The 19,913-nt window shown below is 39.1% G+C and overlaps 1 protein-coding gene across 2 annotated transcripts in view; it reads right to left on the bottom strand.

Moving 5' to 3' along the window:
- The window catches only part of ZNF827 (zinc finger protein 827), a 103,762-nt gene that overhangs the window by 60,483 nt on the left and 23,366 nt on the right, over positions 1 to 19,913 (bottom strand). For both annotated transcript variants that reach the window (XM_062573893.1, XM_062573894.1), the window contains exons 2-4: positions 17,357 to 18,367; positions 12,495 to 12,667; positions 2,256 to 2,739 (exon numbers count right to left, since the gene is read on the bottom strand). In XM_062573893.1, the coding sequence (XP_062429877.1) occupies positions 2,256 to 2,739; positions 12,495 to 12,667; positions 17,357 to 18,367 (1,668 nt within the window). The remainder of the gene's footprint in view (positions 1 to 2,255; positions 2,740 to 12,494; positions 12,668 to 17,356; positions 18,368 to 19,913) is intronic.

Raw genomic sequence — 19,913 nt, 5'->3', positions numbered from 1 at the left:
GCCTGTCACAACAGGAAATTAGATTGTTTTGACATAATTTGGTCTCGACAAATCTGTGTTGGCTGTTACAATTGGCATATACAATTTGAGATGTCAAAAGATTTATATCATTGAGAAGGTAAAGCCAATAGTGGAAGTTCTGATGGGCCTAACAAGAGAGTGTCATAATAAAGAAATCACTCAGAGGAACTTGGTTCAGTACAGTAAGCAATCAGAAAAACACACTGCTGTTATTTAGCCAACTTGCTAAAAGAGAAATACTTTTACTTCTGCTCTAAATTTATGCACATTTTATGGAGAAAACCATGAGCTAAATGTATGTAACACAACATAAATCTCATGAGAAAAGAAATTCCTTTCCTTTTAACATTGCTTTCCCTTTGTAGTAAACTTCATGACTGGCAGTACATTTTCATCCAAATATGCGCACATACAAAATTACAGATACATCTCACTCCCCCAGTGACTTTATAACATGTTGCTAGGTAACAGTGCATACAAGTCAGGTTTCCAGACCTTTAGTAAGTCACCATAAAATAACTGCATAGGCCTTTTGCATGAATAATGTACATTTGTATCCTTTTTCCGATGCCAATAGATCAGACATTGAAAACATGACCGTCTGCCAAACTGTAAACAGCTCCCCATCAACTGCTACAAGAAAAACAACAGATCAAAATGTTGCGTGTTTTTTCAGCTTTCAGGCTTTTCTCTCCCCTCTTACTTTCTGCTCCCATTCTTGCTACATGCAGCCATCATGAGCACTATCATCTACAGTTCAGTACAGCTGATGCGGAGTCACTTAGCGCACAACACGTACTTAAGGAATACTAATTTAAAACAGACATCAGAACAGCACATATGAGACAGGTGTCAGACAGTATCAAAAATGGGTTTCATATAGAGTTCAAATGTGAAAATCAATTTTAAAAAAGTGCAGGCAAACCAAAACACACTCTCTCATGCTCCATTTTTCAGTCATAATAACACATTATATCAACTTACTTTTTTTTTTTTTTTTTTTTTTAAGGGAAGGTTTTGTGGCTTCTTCTAACCCTCAGAGGAAACTGTTAGTCCCAAATCATTTTACTTCCTGCTTGTCTTCTGTTCTTATTATTTCTCCCGGCTGGCTCCATGAAGCCTCAGGTTTGATTTCTTATTTTTCCCCATTCTATTCTGTCTCCACAGAACTGTGCTCCCAGAGGTATAAAGGTCTGGGCCGATGAGGACAGACAGCCTTTCCAAAATATCTGGCTGCAGTATCACCAAGGTGATTAGAACAGAGCTAATCTAGTTCACCTGACACTAACATTTACTGAAATGCAATTTACATTTCACTTACGGAAAAAAGTTGACCAATCATCTTTTATTTAAAAGGATAACTTCCATCTCCAAAGTCTAAAAATTACCAGAGGGACTTTCATCTCCTTGCGAAACAGAAGTTTCTTCAGTGACTTTTTTCCTGCCTTCTTCCTCTTTAAAGGTCAATTTTGAAAACATTCAGTACAGAACATCTCCCCAGCATGTCCCCAGTGCTGAAATGTTCAGTCAAATCAGTAAGAGAACACGTAACATATAATGCATTCTCTCTAAATACTTCTTCAGATTTTCACATACTCATATGATTCTCACAGCAATAATCTGACAACAAAAAAACAGAATAAACCCACGGTTTGCATTAGATAGGGATGGTAATTAAGAACAGTAATCATCTTCAAAAGTTGTCCATAAACAACTAAGACTACCAATTTTTTGAATGAAAATAACCAAGAAATCCAGCAACACAGATCCATACTTCACAAGCATTGAATAGTTTGACCTCATACACTCCTCTGAAAGGAAAGACAGCAATACTTCACTGGTCCTATTTAACAGATGGGCAAAGGCAGAGAAGATAAAGGCTGAATTTTCCAAGATGCTGGGCATTTGTGACCCTCAGTGATTTTAAACTGGAACTACAGGTATTCAAAAACATACCAAACAAGACTTGCCAAGCTAATTGTCACTGAACATCACTGGCCTAGAAAAACAGTTCTTATTCCCAATCCCAGTTTTTAACAATTAACAATATTCCCATTTTCTCTCGCCATCTGCCCTCTTCCCTGCATCATGCACCTCACTCATCAAAAGAAACAAGCAGTGACAAGTAAAGAAGCTGCAACTGTTTTCTCCCTGCAATTCCGTGACATGGCAGACCTAGGGTTTCTTAGCCCATACAAGGAGTAGCTGATGCTGCCACTCTGATGTTCAATTACCTGACAGCTTCATGAGAAAATCTGATGCCATCTTGACAGAGATGTCTTGGCTGAATAGCGCCGATGCTGTGTTGGCCACAAAGTCAGAGGAGTCCTTCAGCTTCACGTTGTTGGGGGCTCTGTCAATAGTGCTAAGAGCAAAAGGTGAAGTTGCGATGCCACTGTCATCTTTGGGCTCCTCTTTTACTAGCAAAGGTGGAATGCCTCCACTAGCCTGCCCAGCCACATCGGGCGTTTTAGACACAACTGCTGATCCCGTGAGGTCAGGTCCACCTCCTTCCCTCTGCAGTCCAGGACAGGAGTCACTATTTAGCTGTGGTGACCCCTTGACCTCAGTTTCTGGTATTTCCTCCTTCACTTTGGATTCTGTCCTGAGGAAATGCTGATGGCAACGCATGTGGAGTTTCAGGCTGAAGTGGCGGGAGGAGGTAAAAGGGCATAGCTGGCATTGAAAGGTCTCACCCCTGTCTTGGTGCTGATGGACCTGGTTCAAAAGGTGAAAGATAAAAGCATGTATTAAGCAAAACAGTTCACAAATATTACAGAAATCTCAACTCTATGCTTCACATCATTTTTTTTTTTAAAAAGTCAACTAATGACTGAATTCTTCATTCTGAACACTTGGAAAAGAGTCAGATACTAAGAACAGTAGGATTCTTTCACCTAGACACCTAGAAGTCAAAGAACATAAACATCAGACCTGACTAACAAATAAAAAAAAAAAAAGAAAAGAAAAAAGAAAACCCCAAGCAGATACATCTTGTTTCTGCAGTATAGAAATGAAGAAGTCTGCTGTGGGTTAAACAGCCCTTATAAACTGGTCTTGATGACCTGTCACTGCATAAAAAGACCTCCAAGCTGTAACTAGCTGCTTCCTTGAGTGAAAAAAACGCCAGAAACCCCTTATCTATTATTATACGTTCTGCTAAGCATAATCATTCTGTGCAACCTCATATACAAAAAATGTTCAGAGCAACCCAGCAAAACCCCAACCTGAGTAGTAATGTCCATCATCAATTTAAGTATCATTAGGGCAAAAACACAGCAGCTGGCAATACCAAGGAGATATTGAAACATTTTGTTGCAAATTAATTCTACCAGAAAGTCAATAGTTCTGTTATGATAAAATACAAATATGAGAGATGGTTTTCATCATCTATTCTACTTTATCAGTCAATTAATGACCTAAATTAATTTTACTGTTCTCATATTTTAACTGCAAGCTCTTCCTCAGACTATGTGCTCCAATATAACTACAGAGTGCCCGGTAACCTCAGGTCTGATCCTGATTACCTTTTAAAGGGAACTCTGTCCATCCATCCATCCATTTACATGCTAGCTATTTCAACAGACATGCGCATTAATATAAGCTATATACATAAACAACTATAATATAATTATACAATATCTTGGTTAACACAGTACTGGCAGGTACACTGAAAAGTTTTTTTTCTCTGTAGCTTCATCAATACCTTTTAAAACCTGACAATAGCCCTCAGGACTATTCCCCGTAGAAAGACTGCCAAATATATACATTTGTTCCTTACTAATTGATGAATATGCGATCGGGACAAACTGGCACCAACTGAGCCCCACACATTCATTTTCACTTGTGACAGATTTTTGTTGGAAAATGGCAATTTGTTGAACCCAAAATATTTCATCTGAAACACTGGGCAGGAGGGGAGAAGGGAGGAGGTTCAATGAACTCTTGGCAAATCGGGCATGATTCCTCTACCCTGCTGAGTGGCACTCTACCTCTCTCCCTGGGCTGGCTCAGAAGCAGCCAGCTGTGCCAGGGTTTCAAGGCTTGCTGCCATAGCCTGGAAGTCCAAAAGCCCTAACAGCTCTAATCAACGCTCTGCTTTACAGCAGGGTGCCTGGAAGGCCTGGCTCTAGCTAAGGCTTTCAGTACTGTCAGGTTTCCTGCAGAGCTGAGACCTAGATCCTGCGAGTCCTGGTGCAGATCCTGCTGGCCCTGGCGGTAGGTGTAGCGTTTCCCAAACACAACCTTGTCAAATTTCAGGTTGGAGGAAGTTTCACATTTAGCCTCATTCATTCTGTATACAAGAGGAATTCAGTCACAAGCTCATATCCAGCATTCTCAGATCTACTTGCAACATACGCAGGACCTGAACTCAGGCCTGCTAGGAGATAGAGCTGAGAGATCTTCTAGCCCCTTTTGCATTCAGTGAAAACAGATTTCAGCAGTGCTATGTAACCTCTCTTTCAGTAGTTCTTCAAGGGTCCAGATATTAGGTGCTAAATAAATAGCAAGAGAGAGTTTCTGCTGGCCAGCAGCTTTATAGAATGACATTCTTTGTATGTATAAACATGACATTACAGATCAAGTAATTCCGTAATCTTAAAATTGCAACCGACAACAACAGCAAAAAATTAAAAGCTAATGCTAACCTAAAGACAGTTTTAAAGTAACAGCCTTGCAGATGAATAGCAGCACCCTAAATTCTAAATATTAACACATTACAATGAAAATACCAACAAGACTATCTACCTACACTACTGGAAACAGCATGGTCTGTAAGCATGGCAGTATATAAGCAATTTTCTTCATGAAGAGCACTGAGATATACCAATGGTAGCAAGCACCCTCACCATGGCAACTTTCTCTCTAACACCCACTGAGGCTCTGTGTGCCAGGGTTTCTCTCCAGGATCTCCACCCATCATTTCCCTGTACATATTTAACTACTTCTAGAGGTCCAATATTACAATCATCAACAAGCTTCCAAAGGCTGTCACTGCTTCAGTCAAGTGGCAGAGTCTGTGGGAGAACACTTTCTCTTCCCAGAAGCGTGGCATGCCACCTTTGCATATCTTTTGCGAAAGGATGAGAATTGGGAGGACTGATCCATCTGATCTCAATTTCTCTCCTGTCCAAAGACAACAGCAATGTCACTAATGGATTTCTCATTAGAAAAATATGTTTATAACTTGCAGCCAAGAAATGACAGAATTCAAAAAGAAAGATTTAGAGTTTTAAAAGGCACAGTTTTAGATCTCCATAAATAATATATGAAATAACATCAAGTCCAATCTTTAACCTCCAACATCCTGGATCCAGTCCCATTATAAGAACTTTTTTTAATTGTCAAGAATAAATAATAATACTTACTTAAAAATATAAACGTTATTAGAAATATAAACTACGAATTAAAGTCCCTTTAAAGAAAAAATATCCTCTGTTCTAAAACCATCTCTACAGCATCTAAAAGAGTCAGACCTCTTCAATGTATGGTATTTAGAGGGAATAGTCATGGCAGAGGCTACTTAGTGCAGAAAAGAAGCAAGAAGCCCTGTTGAGCTAAGCAGAGGGCCACAGGGGAGATCTAAGCCACATAACGTTACACTTCAAAAAGCTACCTCCTCCCTCTGTGAGGCAAGGAACAGCTTTCATGCTGTGCTAATGCTGCCCAAACCAATAGATGTCCTCTTTAAAGTCAGCTAGGCTTCTGCTACTGGTAGCAGGGCTACTGCAAGGAAGGAAGGACAGCCTCTTGCAGGGACAGCCATAGCATGCTGACCCAACTCCTATTCCCCCATGACAAGAGCCACAGGCAGGAGGAGACAAGAGGGCAGCTGACAGGATTTCTCCAAAGTCCCAGTCAGAGCCCTGCTGCTGCTAAATCTGGCTCTTTCCAAATTATGCTGCAATAAACTGGAGTGCATAACCTGTTCATAGAGAATGGTTCTTACAAAATCCCATAAAACTACAGTTGACTCACACCAAAAAGCATGAAGGACTTTTAGCTTCTGAGTCCATTTTATGTGGCTGTGAATATTCTCCTTGACTGTGTAAAGTACTTGCTTCATCTTTATTTTATTCTACAGTTTTCCCAGCCTCAAAAGACATTTTGTGGTTTCTATGTTTTTTTCTGCACATGCTTGTTATGAACTACACAAGTGAGTTTCAATGGATCTACACAGCTTACAAACTTCAGCACCAGTTTAAAGATTTGGGGACAAATTATATACTGGTTAAAAAAAATGGGGGGGGGCTTCTTTCAGTTTCACTTGCTGCCTCCTCATTATCATATTATTGTCTATCACACATCATTTTGATCACATCTCCTTTCTAGACCTGGTAGTCCTATTCTTTTCAATTTCTTTCTTCAAAGAGAGTTCTTGTGGTACCACTAATCATTTTCAGTATCAGTTTTTTTAAATCTCTATTTCTGATATATCTTTTTGATGCACAATGACCAGAACTGAGTATCACATCTTAAGTGAAATCACATCATCTATTTCTATAATAGTACTATTTTCAGTGTTATTTCTGTTCTATTCTACAGATATTCAAATGTCTAATGTACTTTTTAACCACTGTTGCACATGTCAAGAAAACATTTTCACTGATTTTTCTACAACAACACCTAGATATATTCCCTGAGTAGTTCCAGTTCATTACATTAAATACAGCTAGGTGCATCAGTTTAGATTTTTCTTTCCAAGGTGCCCTACCTTGTGTTTGTCAACAGTAACTTTATTTGCCATCAGGTTGATCTATCAGCCAATCTCTTTACATTCCTTCTCAAGCTTTTTTTTTTTTTTTTTTTTTCCTAATTTTGATTCGTGTAAATCAGGTTTTGTAGTTTGCAATTCTGTTTATTACCCCGGAGTCATCATTTTGTGAAGATTAGGTTTCTTAAAATACACTCAATTCCATTCTTAGCAAGGGAACACCCCTCTGTTAGCCTTCTGTGATGCTTAAAATTGCCAATTCCTTCCCACCATTTGTTTTGCTGTCTTTTGGTGAATTTCTAATTTGCCAGTGTACTCTGCATTGCTTAATTTATTTGGCAGCTCTTCTTAGTAAGAAGTTTTGCCAAAGGCTTTTTTTTAAAGGCCAGTTAAATTTCAACTGATTCTTAAGTACATAACTTTCTTGACATGCTCAAAATGTCTTAGCAGATGGACACACGATTTTCTTTTACAGAAGCCACGTGTCCCTATCATATCACATCATTCACATCCTCACATTTTTTCCTGTTAGATTTTTTCATTAAGTCACCAACATTTCTGGTATCATATGCGATTTGTCAAATCACCTTTTCATACTTAAAAGCAACATCCTTGCTGAGCTACCAGCCAGATCTAGTGATAAGCTGTACACTGGCTTCTACAGCTGTACCAGTTACAAACGGATGTGATCCCACTTAGCAGTGAATAACGAGGAGGGTGTAGGGGAGGGAAACAGTGGCACAGGCCAGTCCTTCTGCAGTTCGGTAGTACTGGTGAGGTAAATCTTCTCTTGTCCCCTTCCTTAAAGTTGGGGTAATGCTACTTGCACAGGCTTCTGCATTCCACGTATGAGGCCCAGGAAGAGAAAGGATGATGTTCATCCTTCTTTGTGGGATTCAATAGTATTTTGTGCTGTTTTTTTAAACCCCCAGAATAAGAGATGTTCTTTAACCCCCATCTTTAAGCAACATTAGAACATAAGGTGGTGAGGGGTGAACACATTCTTATATTTGCTTCTAGTTACTCAAGCTGCTTACTTTCTGTGACCTAATAGCTACTTTTTACTTTACCTACTATATGTTTTTCTTTTTGTTTGAAATGGATTACAATTTTCATGAGGGATATCTAATTTGTTTAAGCAACTACTATAGCCTGGCAATTTAGCCACACTTCCCTCCATACTTAGCTTTTTCTGATTTTTTTTTTGATCTGCTTCAGTAAAATGCCCTCTTCTGAGACCACATTTGGATATACTTGAGAGTTCTCCATCTTGCGTCTATCGTATGCTCTCTGCCTTTTCATTTAGAGCTCTTTTCTGACAAGCTCCCTCATTTCAAAAATACTGCCCTTTCAGAAGTTTAGTGCTACAGTGCTAGTTTTGATATGATCCTTCCCCTAAGGACACATGCATTATTTATACAGTATTTTCTGTTTGAAACTGTTTCTTTGCTTTGCTTAGAAGTGAAGGGAGAAAAAGCTTCTCTGCATGCCTGGACTAGCCATTCAAAAAATGGTTCTTTTAGAGGCTTTAAGGCATCAGTGTATTTTCTGTCTTAAGCTTGTCTCATATGTAGAAAGTGATTAGTTTAAAAAGCAGATAGTTGAAATCACTTGTATGCATCTGAGACACAGATACAGATATTAACTTGCTGCAAAGCTGTATAAGTTTGTATTACCTCCCCTCAACTGAGGTGAGGTAATGGAGTCACAGGAGCCTTCCATAATTTTTCAAGCTTTGTTTAAGCAAAACAAAACAAAAAACTTCCCATGAAATACAACCAACCTCCTTCCCTCAATATGGTAAAGATGTTTTAAAAGTAACTTGCTCTATGCTTCACCAAAAGGGATTCTGAATGATCATTCAGTTTTCTGACAGACTTCAGGGAAGCAAGAAAGAGGCAAAAACAAATCACTAAGGGGTACTGAGCACCTGGCTACATTCTTCAGGGCCTCTTCTTATTTCCACTATCATGTAATTAGTAGCCTCTCTAGATGGAAGGCTGATTATAACCCTCTTAATACTACACAGGAGTATTAATCTAAGATCTCCCTACAGAGTTCCTCTCCTCAAGGAATAGAAGCATAAAGATTCTGTGGTTGAGCATCACCTTACTTTTGTGCCCCTACATCTACCTTCTCTGTTAAGCTTCATCTTGCATTTCTTCATTTTCTGTCATACCATTCTGCTTCAGTAAGTGTTGACTATGCCAAGCTTCTCTTCCACTGCTGGAAGAGCTAGTTCACCCATTTCTGCATTATGTCTATATAGCAGTACAAGAAACATTTAATGATATTATTTTTGGCCATATGCTCTTCCCCGTTCCCCTTTCCAAGTGCTCAGACTAATATCCTGTTGCTTTCTTGGAACATATCTCTATGATCTCACAGCCTATTCTTCCACCAATTGCTCAGGAAGATATGTGCATGATCCAAAAATACCAACTGGCCAAAATCTGACTGATGCTTGTGGTGCTGCTCTGAGGTAAATTTAATCCCTACCTGTCTACCAGGAAAAACAGAAAAGTCTGAAAATGTCTTGCTGAATTACACTACCCCTTTCTGTTGCTTTCTGCTGCTTCAGAACAAGTCCATAAAATATTCCTTCTCTCAAGGAGAAAATAACATACTCCAACGGAGTATGTGTTTAGATGAACAGAGAGAAGGACTTGAGAACAACCTTGCTGCCTGCCCAGACACAACACTTGTCAGTTACCCATTCATTTTGTTCAGTTTCATTTTCAATATTCTCAGAGCCCTTGGAAACCATGCTATGGTACCAGAATTAAGTGCCAAGATGCTAGACAGATTTCTGTGGAAAAGGGCCAAAACCTGTGGTTATGCAAGTGTTATAATTTGTCTCCAGAACAGACTAATAGAATCTGTACCATGTCTATTTTAGGGTTTTTCTAAGGTGCCTATCACTGTGGAATCTAAATGCCATATAACAATTACAGATAACACTGTATGCCTTAAAAGGCAGGATTCTTGATCTGCCTTGCTCATTGTGTGTCTGCGCGGGTATTTTCCTTCCGCTTCCCTTCTTGCCTTTCACTTCCTCGTCTCCAGTTGAGGGCTGGTCCTGGCAAAGTGCCCTTAATGGAGGAAAGCTTCATCAACATGGGGCACAGTGCATGTAGATCTGAACAGGCACAGGGTTGGACTGATTCCAGCTCTCTCTCAAGTAAGATTTCCTCTAGCAGCAAACAAGACACCAAAAATGTTGGCAACATTGTGTTCTGGGCCAGTAAGTTTGACACACTATAATTAACATAAAATTACACATTAATTATAAAGTAGTTATTATTTATTAACCTAAAAATGTACACAATAAGAAAGTCCCATATGGACACACAAATCACCAATGGAAATCAAACCTATGAACTCCCACTTTCAATGGAAAATGCCTACAAGAACCTAGAAGAAAAACAAGAGGTATTCCAGCTTAGGGCTATGCTGCCTGGATGGAAACAGAGACAACACTTCCAGATTTTGGAGACTGCAGCTAGAAAAAATACTTCAGCAGGTTTTGTCTGTCATCCTCATCAATGGAAAATGAAACCTGAAAACTGAAGAGGCACATATAGGAATAAATTTGGTTTGCAATAGGGTCCTGGATTAAAAATTGGCTTATAATGATGAACAATACCAACCTAACACTATAAATTTGAATAGCATTTTGGTTTAGGGAAAAAAAAAAAAAAAAAGAACACGTCTTCATCTGCAGCCACTGTAGATTCACGTGGAGGGAGAGAGGGGTGGAGAGCTAGAAACAGCTCTGCCTTTGTGGATTGCCTGCCAGGAAGCAGCTAAGGTAGTTCCCAGAGGAACCAGGTAGTGCCCAAAGGATCCCGGGACAACAAAGAGCTCTGAAACCTCCAACTGGCATAACCTGGGTGCTGCATCCCAAGAAAATCTCAGCTTTACTGTACTGTTTCTGATGGGTATTTATTCCATCTTGAACACTGGTGTTTTATATAGGTTTCAAAGTTTTTTTCTTTTTTTTTTTTTTTAACATACAGATTTAAAAGCTTTTTTATACAGTTATAATTCTGGTTTTTTGGTTTTAATTCTGATATTCATTTATACTATCACCGAAGGAAACTCAAGTCATATCTGACATTGTCACAGTGACTAACATAGCCCCCACCTCACTCACCTGCTACTATGTATGCACTTCTACTTCACCTCGATTTTGACCTGATACAAAATGCTTTTATGACATGCCTAATCAAATGAGAAAATGTACCAAAGCAGTACTTGGTAATAATTAAAAAACACCACGTTACATATTTGTACAATGGGTCTGTTTGAAGATGACATGGAGTCAGTTAAAGAAGGTGCTGATGGTGGGTGGGCAGAAGAGAGTACGAGGGTTTCAGATAGCTAACAATCTGATAGAGGCTCTTTCAATTTCTCTGTGCTAATTTTCTCCAACATCCTACCTCTGATCTCCTATAGAAATCATCTTGCCAAAAACGAAGGGACAGGCTCTCAATTTGTAAACATAATAATCCCCAAAAGGCACAAAAAGCAGTGACCAAGAATTCATGCTGGAAATAACAGCAATATCCTTCAGAAAGCAAAAGACAACATCAGGCTTCTGTCAAGGAATACCAGGTTTGTAGGCGATGCATGCTTCTGCACAGATTGTCAACAACTGGAACAAAAACCTTTCTTATTACACTTTGTTCCCATCCTTTTAGGTCAGCAGTTCTGCTCGGGAAGCCCATCTAAGCCCTGCAGTCAGGGCAAAACACCAAATGCTAAAAGAGCGAGCTGCAAATACCAAACCTAATTGTACCTGATAAGGACTAGCATGATACACCAAGGGACTAGCGCATTGACCCACACTAGTTAAGGGACAGGCCTTCAGATTTGAGGGGGCTGATTTCAGATCCAGCAGGACCTGAAGTGAAGCAAGATCTGCTGTTGTGATCAGTAGAATCATCTGAATTTATACTTAAGTGAACAGTTACTCTGGTATAAGCAAGATTAGACTTCTGTCTAGTGATCTCAGGGAAAAAAAATAAAGCTGATCCTCTGCATTTGCATTAACAAAGAAAAATTCTAACATTTCAGCTTCTTCACATGTCGATTAACAGGCTAGGTACCATTTTTTAAATTCACTAAGTATGCTATACAGCATGCAAGACCGGGCACTTCGCATCTTGCTATCGTTCTAGTTATTTCAGCTAAGTAGAGAGTGAGTTTCTTTCTATTGAATTTTCCTATTTTTGCCAGGTGTTAGATTACCTTAAGACGACCATCTTCTTATAGTCTGAGCCTGAAACCTGAAGTTACACTGCAGGCCTGTCTATAGCAAGCAATCAAGCAAGGGAGACCCCCTGCTAGTGCTGGCTGAGTGGGTGCCCATTTAGTATAGAGCAAAGCCACGCAGAGACCCTAGTCTACGGCCTGAAAGCAGCAATGTGACACAATTCAGCTAACAGTGCCTGCATCTTGTAGTTCCAGGCCCAGGACGAAACCCACCACAGACAGCTCATGCTGCATTAAATTGCAAGAAGTTGACATAACACAAGGCAGTTTCCACACTGCATAAAATGGAAAGGCAAAGGAAATCAAGTTATTTCTTCATCTCCTTACAGTCTCTTTATTTAAACAAAGACATCATAGTAATACAGATAGGGAAAAAATTGTTCTTCCAAATGCGCCCAAAATAACTTTGCTACATTATCATCTTTTGATTGATGATTCAAGTGATAGACGATTCAAAATTGTCAGTAAATGCTTTCCTTACCTTCATGTGTGATTTGAGATTGTCCTTGCGTGCACAGCGAAATGGACAGAGTGGACACTGATGACTTTTTAAACCTGTATGAATCACCATGTGCCGTTTCCAATAACTCTTCCTCTTGATAACCAAACCACAGATCGGACATTGGAAAGGTTTTCCTCCTTCTTCTTCTGAGGCTTAGCAGAAGGGGGAAGAAAAAGAGAGGATCCTTTACAGCCACTTGTCAAATACTTTCCCCTTGTAAACATACTCAAGATACCATTTTTCAATGCTAGCATTTCATCTGCAAAGAGACACATTAGTTAAACAACAACACACACCAGAAATTTCAGTTCTGTCGCTTGCATATCCCCTTCCTCTTAATCTAGTTATTCTCCCTCTGAGAAAGGTCAGATTAATTTATAAAGGTTAATGTCTCAAATATCCTTTGGCTAATCAGTAGGGGAGGCTACTCTATCTCACCTGGTCCTAATGTTCCTTATAATTTAACTGAACTGAGATGGATATCTCTCATAATCGTCACTTTGTAGCCTCATTTCCTATCCAATGTCAGTTGTAGCAGGCTATGAAAAATACACTTAACCATGTTCAAAAATGATCCATTTCCATATCTGATGGTTAGCAGGGGGAGAGGAAGGAATATTAAGCATAGAACAATTCACAGCTTAACTGGAAATCATGCTGGTATTGCTAAACAGATATGTTTAGCTCCAGAAGTGAAAGATTTCAGAACCCCTGCTGTTGAACTTGTTTAGTTACAGCTCTAGCAGATGCTGCCACCACTTCACCCACCAGGGAGTCTCAGGGTCATTGGGTTTCCTTCTATTCCTGTAGTTTCCAGGGCATTCAGTCTATTGCCTTCCTAAATGTTTGCACTCTTTTACTGCCCAATTCATCTAAAATAAGAAAAGGAGTTGGGTATTTGTCAAGCAAATATGGTTAATCTACTAAGTGTGGAATGAACACAAGGTTGGAAAAAACATTCTTTGCTGCTGACTTGACACAACTAACCATCCATCCATCTATCCTCTCACTGTGATTTCTTATTATTATTCTGAAGATAGGCTTTGCATTATCACTGGGTAGGAAGTGTTTTTCCTCAATATAAAAGACAAACCATTTTCAAATATCCATTTTCAAATATCCAGAGCTCAGTAATGTGTATCCTGCTATCTGGAATTTTTCTCAGAATATTTCTTCCCATTATTATCAGTTATTTTCTACTGATAAGAACACAGCAAACATCAAGATCCTGTGACTGAGTGCTAAGTGATAAAAACTTCCAGAAAGACTTGCCACATCCTAAAACATTATTCTTGCTATAATGTAGGAAATAAAAACAATGTAACAGAGTTGATTTGGTAGTCATTATGTAAGTCCAAGAAAAGACATATTTTCAAAGTGTGCACTTTGCAGGTTCAGAAATGCTACTTGTGAAATTTTCTATCAAACTCAACATATTATCAAGTTGTTTCTCTCTCTCTGCACTGCTGAAGAATAAGCCAAAATCAATGCTAGAATTGCTTCACTTTTTTAATATCTTTACTTAGTTCTTCATAAAACATCTGCATCAAAAAATAGGAGAAAGATAAACCACAGGAATATATATTGGTAACATTTTTATTCAACATTTCTTTACTCAACATTTCTATCATATCTTTTCTCAGGCTGCTGTTATCCTCAAAAAGGGTTCAGAAAAGAAACATGTAACCTATCAATCACCTGTTTTCTATCCTATTAAAAATAAATCTGCAGACAAGGTGAACCAATAGCAATTTAGCACATTACAAAATATGTGAAGAACTGGACTGCACATGACTTCACTGATAACAACGACAATTCATGGTACACAGGAATTGTATCAATCCCCTCAAAGGCACAACCTCTTCACTGTACTACATAAACCTTAGCATAGGAAAAATTAGTGAATTTTGAGCTTCAGCTTTCCTTTATTCATATAGATGTTTATTTTAAGTCACACAATGTCAATTCTTTGGATGGAGTTACTCCAGAGAGGAAAGAATCTGCCAGTGCATCCCAAAGAAACTTCAAAAAGAAAACTGCAAGCATTGCAGGCAAAAAAGTTACTACCAAGCTAGCATTCAGTTGGGAATGAGAGAATAGTCTGTTACCACAAACTTTCAAAAATGACATCAGAGCTTAAACAGAGTTCCCAAACTTCTTTTAAAGTTTCTTCCAAAAGACATGAGCTTTTTTTAAAGTTGGCACTATTACCAGATTGATGGAAGAGTCAGTCATCTCTGTATGATTTGTTAATATACTCCATCCAAGTAACAATTAGATTGGTCAAACCTGATATGAAGTATCAGAGATGACTATATTCTGATATGCCACAGCTCCTTGCCTGAAACAACTCTGAGCAAATAGCTCAACATGGTAGATAATGCAGCAGCAGGTCTACTTTATCTTTTTTTATTGTTTTTTAACATATTCCTGTTTAAACAGTCACCATCTTTGATACTCCTTACTGATCAACATCTACTTAATCTCACTGAGTACTGAACCTGTGACCATTCACACAAAGCCAGATGGTGGTGGTGGGAAAGTGAAGCTGATAGGTAACAATCAAGCAAACTAAAGCCTTAACTATTCAATGTATGAGGGGGGGAGAAAGATCTCTCTCAATCTATGGCTACTGGGAAAATACGTTTACCTGTCTGGCAACAAGACAACTCCCCCTGCCCCATGACTCAAAAGGCAAACAGACAATAACAGGTAAAACATTATAAAATGAAGTATTATTTTTTTGCCACTACTGCCATAAGGCCATGGGTGCAAAAGGAACCAGGAATGTACAATGCTTATTTTCACAGCAAATACACATGCTTGGATACTCTGCTCAAGTGTTTCAGCAAAGTCTCCAGTCAGAGGTCACAAAACAGTGACCTCTTCCCACAAGCTACATTTCTCCATGGCAGAAAGAATCAGGGAGTTTGGCCTTCCACAGTCAACATCCAGATACGCTAAGCAACAGCTCCTTTTTTTTTTTTTTTTTAATCTTCACAGTTGGACAGTTGGTTAATTTAGAACGGAAAAGATTAATAGCATATCAGAAAGGGGGCTTACACTCAAAGAACTTTTGTTATGAACATTACATGACAAAGCTTGCTTGAATGCCAACTGGCATTGGCCCAGTGCGTATAAACTGAGAAGAAACACCCTTCCTCTTGGGATACTAGTCCCATATATTACAAAAGGCAAGTGGTTGTTCCGTGGTTACCAGGGCCCTGAGGCAGCCTGTAGCAGCACAGGACGCTGGGGCCTTCAGCAGAGAGGACAGCTGCTATGAATCTGCCGTATCAGAGCTAGCTTGTAAACTGATGGTACTACCACTGCACACACAGAGCACTCTTCTTCTACTCGCTGCACAGACAAATCCTGCAGTTTTTTAATCAAGCACAAAATCTGGATTTTACTACAATCACTTTGACTAACAAAGTTAGACTTGTCAAAGTATATTAACTAAAATCAATGCCTACAATCATACTACTCTAACTCCCCTATGTGGGTACCCCTATTCCAACATGAAAGGGCATCTTTTTTTTTTTTTTAATTTAGCTTAGTTCTTCTGAAAAGGGCTTAAGCTAAAATAATGAAAACCTTAGGGCAGATGCATGCCAAATACAGTTTGCCACTTTAACTTCCTTGGCAAAACACACCAGCGAAACACTTGCAGAACAGATGAGGCTAACAGTAAAAACTGGTATCAGCTGCACCTTGATGTATCTCTCCCCCTCCTCCTTCAAGGGACGAATGAGCACTGCTGTTCATGCAATAGCTTCTTCGTTACGAGTTTTTAGCGAGAGCGGCACAGGCACAGATCAGACCTCATACTCTTCCTAAATGAAAAAGCTAGATCGAAAGACTGCAGGTGCAACTATACAATGCCCGTGCCAGGCCTCACGCCTGTACACTGACTACCTATACCTGTACAGTTAGGCTAATATTCCTGATAAAACTCATACTGGTAAATTACTTTGTCTACCTTGCAAAGATATTTGATAAGCTTCCTTATCCTCTACAGCAGAATGTCACTACCAGAAATATGAACCAGGGATATGAACTTTCTATTAAAAAAGAGGTAAAAAATCTTTTTCCTTATTTTGAAAATGGATCATTTAAATTTCCCTGCATAGCTTGCCAATTCTTGAAAGCTTTTGTTACCAAGACTGTTTCTTCTTATTCCCTATATGCCTGGATCCTTGAATGCCAACAGCTGGAACTGGTGGAGGGAAGGCAGAAGTGTAAAATGGTTCTAGTTGAGCCAAATTAGAAAAATGCTTTCTTTTCTTTTTCTTTATTATGACAAAGGACTGTAAAAGACCAAACATGTTAGACTTTTTCATGCTGCTGCAAAAATTTTAATGGAAAGTGGCAACATAATAATATACTCTGGTAAATTAGGACAGGGTAGTAAGTGATTATACAAAAGTCCATTTGTAACAGAGACAGCAGGAGGGAGAATTCTCCTTGTCCTGTATTTCAAAAGCACTAGTTTTGTACATGCTTACTTGATACCATGAGCTCCCTGAAAGGGATTTTTTTTGATCTTTCACATTAAATACTTTTTGTGGCCCTATTCTGAACTTGGTGAGGGAGGGAAAAACACAATTGTATGGAATAAAAAAAATACTGAACTGTACACTGATATCTTTCAAATATGAAAACATTTGTGAGAGTTTGGTCTTTACGTGATACTTTAAGAAGCTTTTCTATTATTTACCTAGAGTAGCTAGCTCCTATAACACATGGAACCAAAGCAAATCTAGACCGCTGAAGAAATGTTATATAAGTCTACAGTGAAACAAACATGTTCTGCTATGTGGCTCAAACCAAATCCATACCTGTACTAGTGGGTTTGGATGCTCTTCCCTTAGGGACTGGCAGCAACAATAATTCCAAAGACTGTGGTGGAGTTGCTTTCTCTTGATTCATCTCTGAAAGTTGCAAGGGATCCTCGGCAACCAGCGATTTCTTCTTCTCAGCCAACAGGGTGCCTGCAGCCCTTGCAGCAACCTCCTTGAGCAGGGCAGCTGAAGAGGTCATGGAAGCCAGAGAAAGGAAAGAACTTGCTGGAGGCGGGTGCTCCTGGCCAGGAGTCATGCTTCTTTCACTCACTTTCTTTGATAAAGCTGCTAAGGTGGAGCTGGCAGACTGAGAACTAAAAGGTGAAGAAAAGGATTCAAATCTTACAGTGTCTTCAGTCCTTGAAAGAGATTTGTCCTGCAGAACAGCATTGGCTGCGGCTTTCAGTTTCAGGATAGCTGAATCAGGTGACAAACCACAGGTGGTGGTGGAGTTTGGCAACCACTTACCTTGATTCCATAAAAAGTGATTACTTGCATTGTATTGGTCACCTGTCTCCTGTTTCTCAGCAAGCTTTCTGGCAAGAACACTTAGTTGCTGAGCATGATGAGCAGGTGGAGAGAAGGAGAGATTTGAGCCAAGATTTACAGGAGACTCAACTCTGCCATTGACTGTGACAGTAGCATCCAACTTGAGGGAGCCAGCCTCCAGTAGCCGTCTCAGGTTGCTACTCAGTGGCTTATTTGGAACAGGAGATTCTTCTTCACGTAGAGATGGCACATCAGGAGAAAGGTGCTCTTTGCTCTGTAATGTGTCTCTTAGAGCTTCATTTTCAATGGTTCCCACCTCCACTGTGTTGCTGCTCGGAGTTGCACTTCCCAAAGAAGTATCTGGGGAAGTGGACTGCTCTTGGATTCTGTCCTCAAGAGACAGCTTGAAGTTCTCCTGGACTTCTCCATATGATGCTTCTGAAGGAGTCTCTGAAGAATTTCCAAACCAGCGTTCTTCTTCACTGAGTTCACCTTCCACTTCTTCCTGCCTAGTACCATCTGCATGGAACCAAGAACAACGGTTTTACTTCCAAATCAGTGCAATTCTTAGCATGAAGGATGTTAAGGTCCAAAATACCTTAAGGGCTCTACCCTTCCCCAACAGGCTAATGAAGGACAGTCCTCTATATGAGCCTCCTGTTTTAACATCTCCCTAAAGCTCATGAACTTAACATTAGCCTGGGTTGAATGATTAAGATTTTTTTTTTTTTTTTTTGAAAAAGAATGAAGTTTTCTTTAAAGAAGAAATCCTGGCAAGTCTGTCATCCTCCAGGGCTTTAGTAGATATCAAAGGTTTGTCTAAAACAGTATGATTAAAACATGTAAAATTGCAACAATACAAATATACCACAAATACAAACATATCACCAGGGCACCATTCATATACTGCAGTTATTTTATTATCAATGTAGTCTTTGCACAATCTGAAAAATATTATGAACTCTATGATGTAAAGCAGGGATTTAATAGCCTCAGAAACCTAGATAATTGAGTGTCTATACAGCTAACACAGAGATGCTTTCAAAAGCAGACCAGGTGTGCAGCTATTCAAAGTATCTTCTTCCAGTGACTTTAAATCTCAGCCCAATCCTGCAGTGACCCCTATCTAAAACAAACTAAAATTTGTACTGATGATAATACACACTTCATTTCAGAATAGCTGAGATGAGTAATGCATGAATGTTAAAGCATTCACCTTCCCAGCAATTTGGAAGAGAAATAGCATACACACAAAATTAATAGTGTTTGGGTTTCTTTTTTCCCTTATACAGACATTACTTGCTTTTCATTTGTTTGTCACTCTTCAATAATGTTAAAGACCATCCTAAACTGAACTCAGTTTGGGGGAAGAGGGAGAGTGCTGAGGGGATATGTTCATCCTTATGCATTTTCACTTCTCAGGTAACTGCAACAGAGTCTCTCCTGAGACCTGAGTGGTAGTGTTTGAAGTGCTGTGATCCTGGATTGCTTTTCTTCCCAGTAGGTATTCAGAATAATATAGACATGACCAAGTGTTTTGGGTTTGTTTGTTTGTTTTTTTAAATATCTTACTGGCCAATCAGAAAGTAGTCAAGAACAACAGCAATGCTAGAATTAAATTCATGTTACCTTCCCTTGCCAAACACCTCTCACACTGCTCACTTTTTAGACTGAACGTCCTACACTACAGAAGAATATAGTAATCATATTATAACAAAACAAAAGGATTTAATAACCCTCTGGCCACTCTGAAAACAAGCCTGCATGGTATGTTCTGCATCTATGATCATCTATTATTCTCAGATTCCCTATTTAAAAAACAGAAAATGAATAGAAATCGATAAATGAAAACTTAGATTTATATTATTGCTTTTACACAATGAATTTAAGAAGGAAAGACCCCGCCAGCTGTATCGCAAATGCAGAGATGCCAACATATACTCTGGAGGCAAAGATATAATTTAAATCATGTCATACTGAACATGAGGAATAGTGCCTCACAAAACCCTTTGAAAAATTTTAATCAACATTTTGTTAGCCCACAATAAAACCATTCTTTTACCTT

This window comes from Rhea pennata, chromosome 4 (assembly GCF_028389875.1).
Source record: "Rhea pennata isolate bPtePen1 chromosome 4, bPtePen1.pri, whole genome shotgun sequence".
NCBI lineage: Eukaryota > Metazoa > Chordata > Aves > Rheiformes > Rheidae > Rhea > Rhea pennata.
The sequence above is the reverse complement of the archived record's forward strand: the minus strand, read 5'-3'. Positions and strand labels throughout refer to the sequence as shown.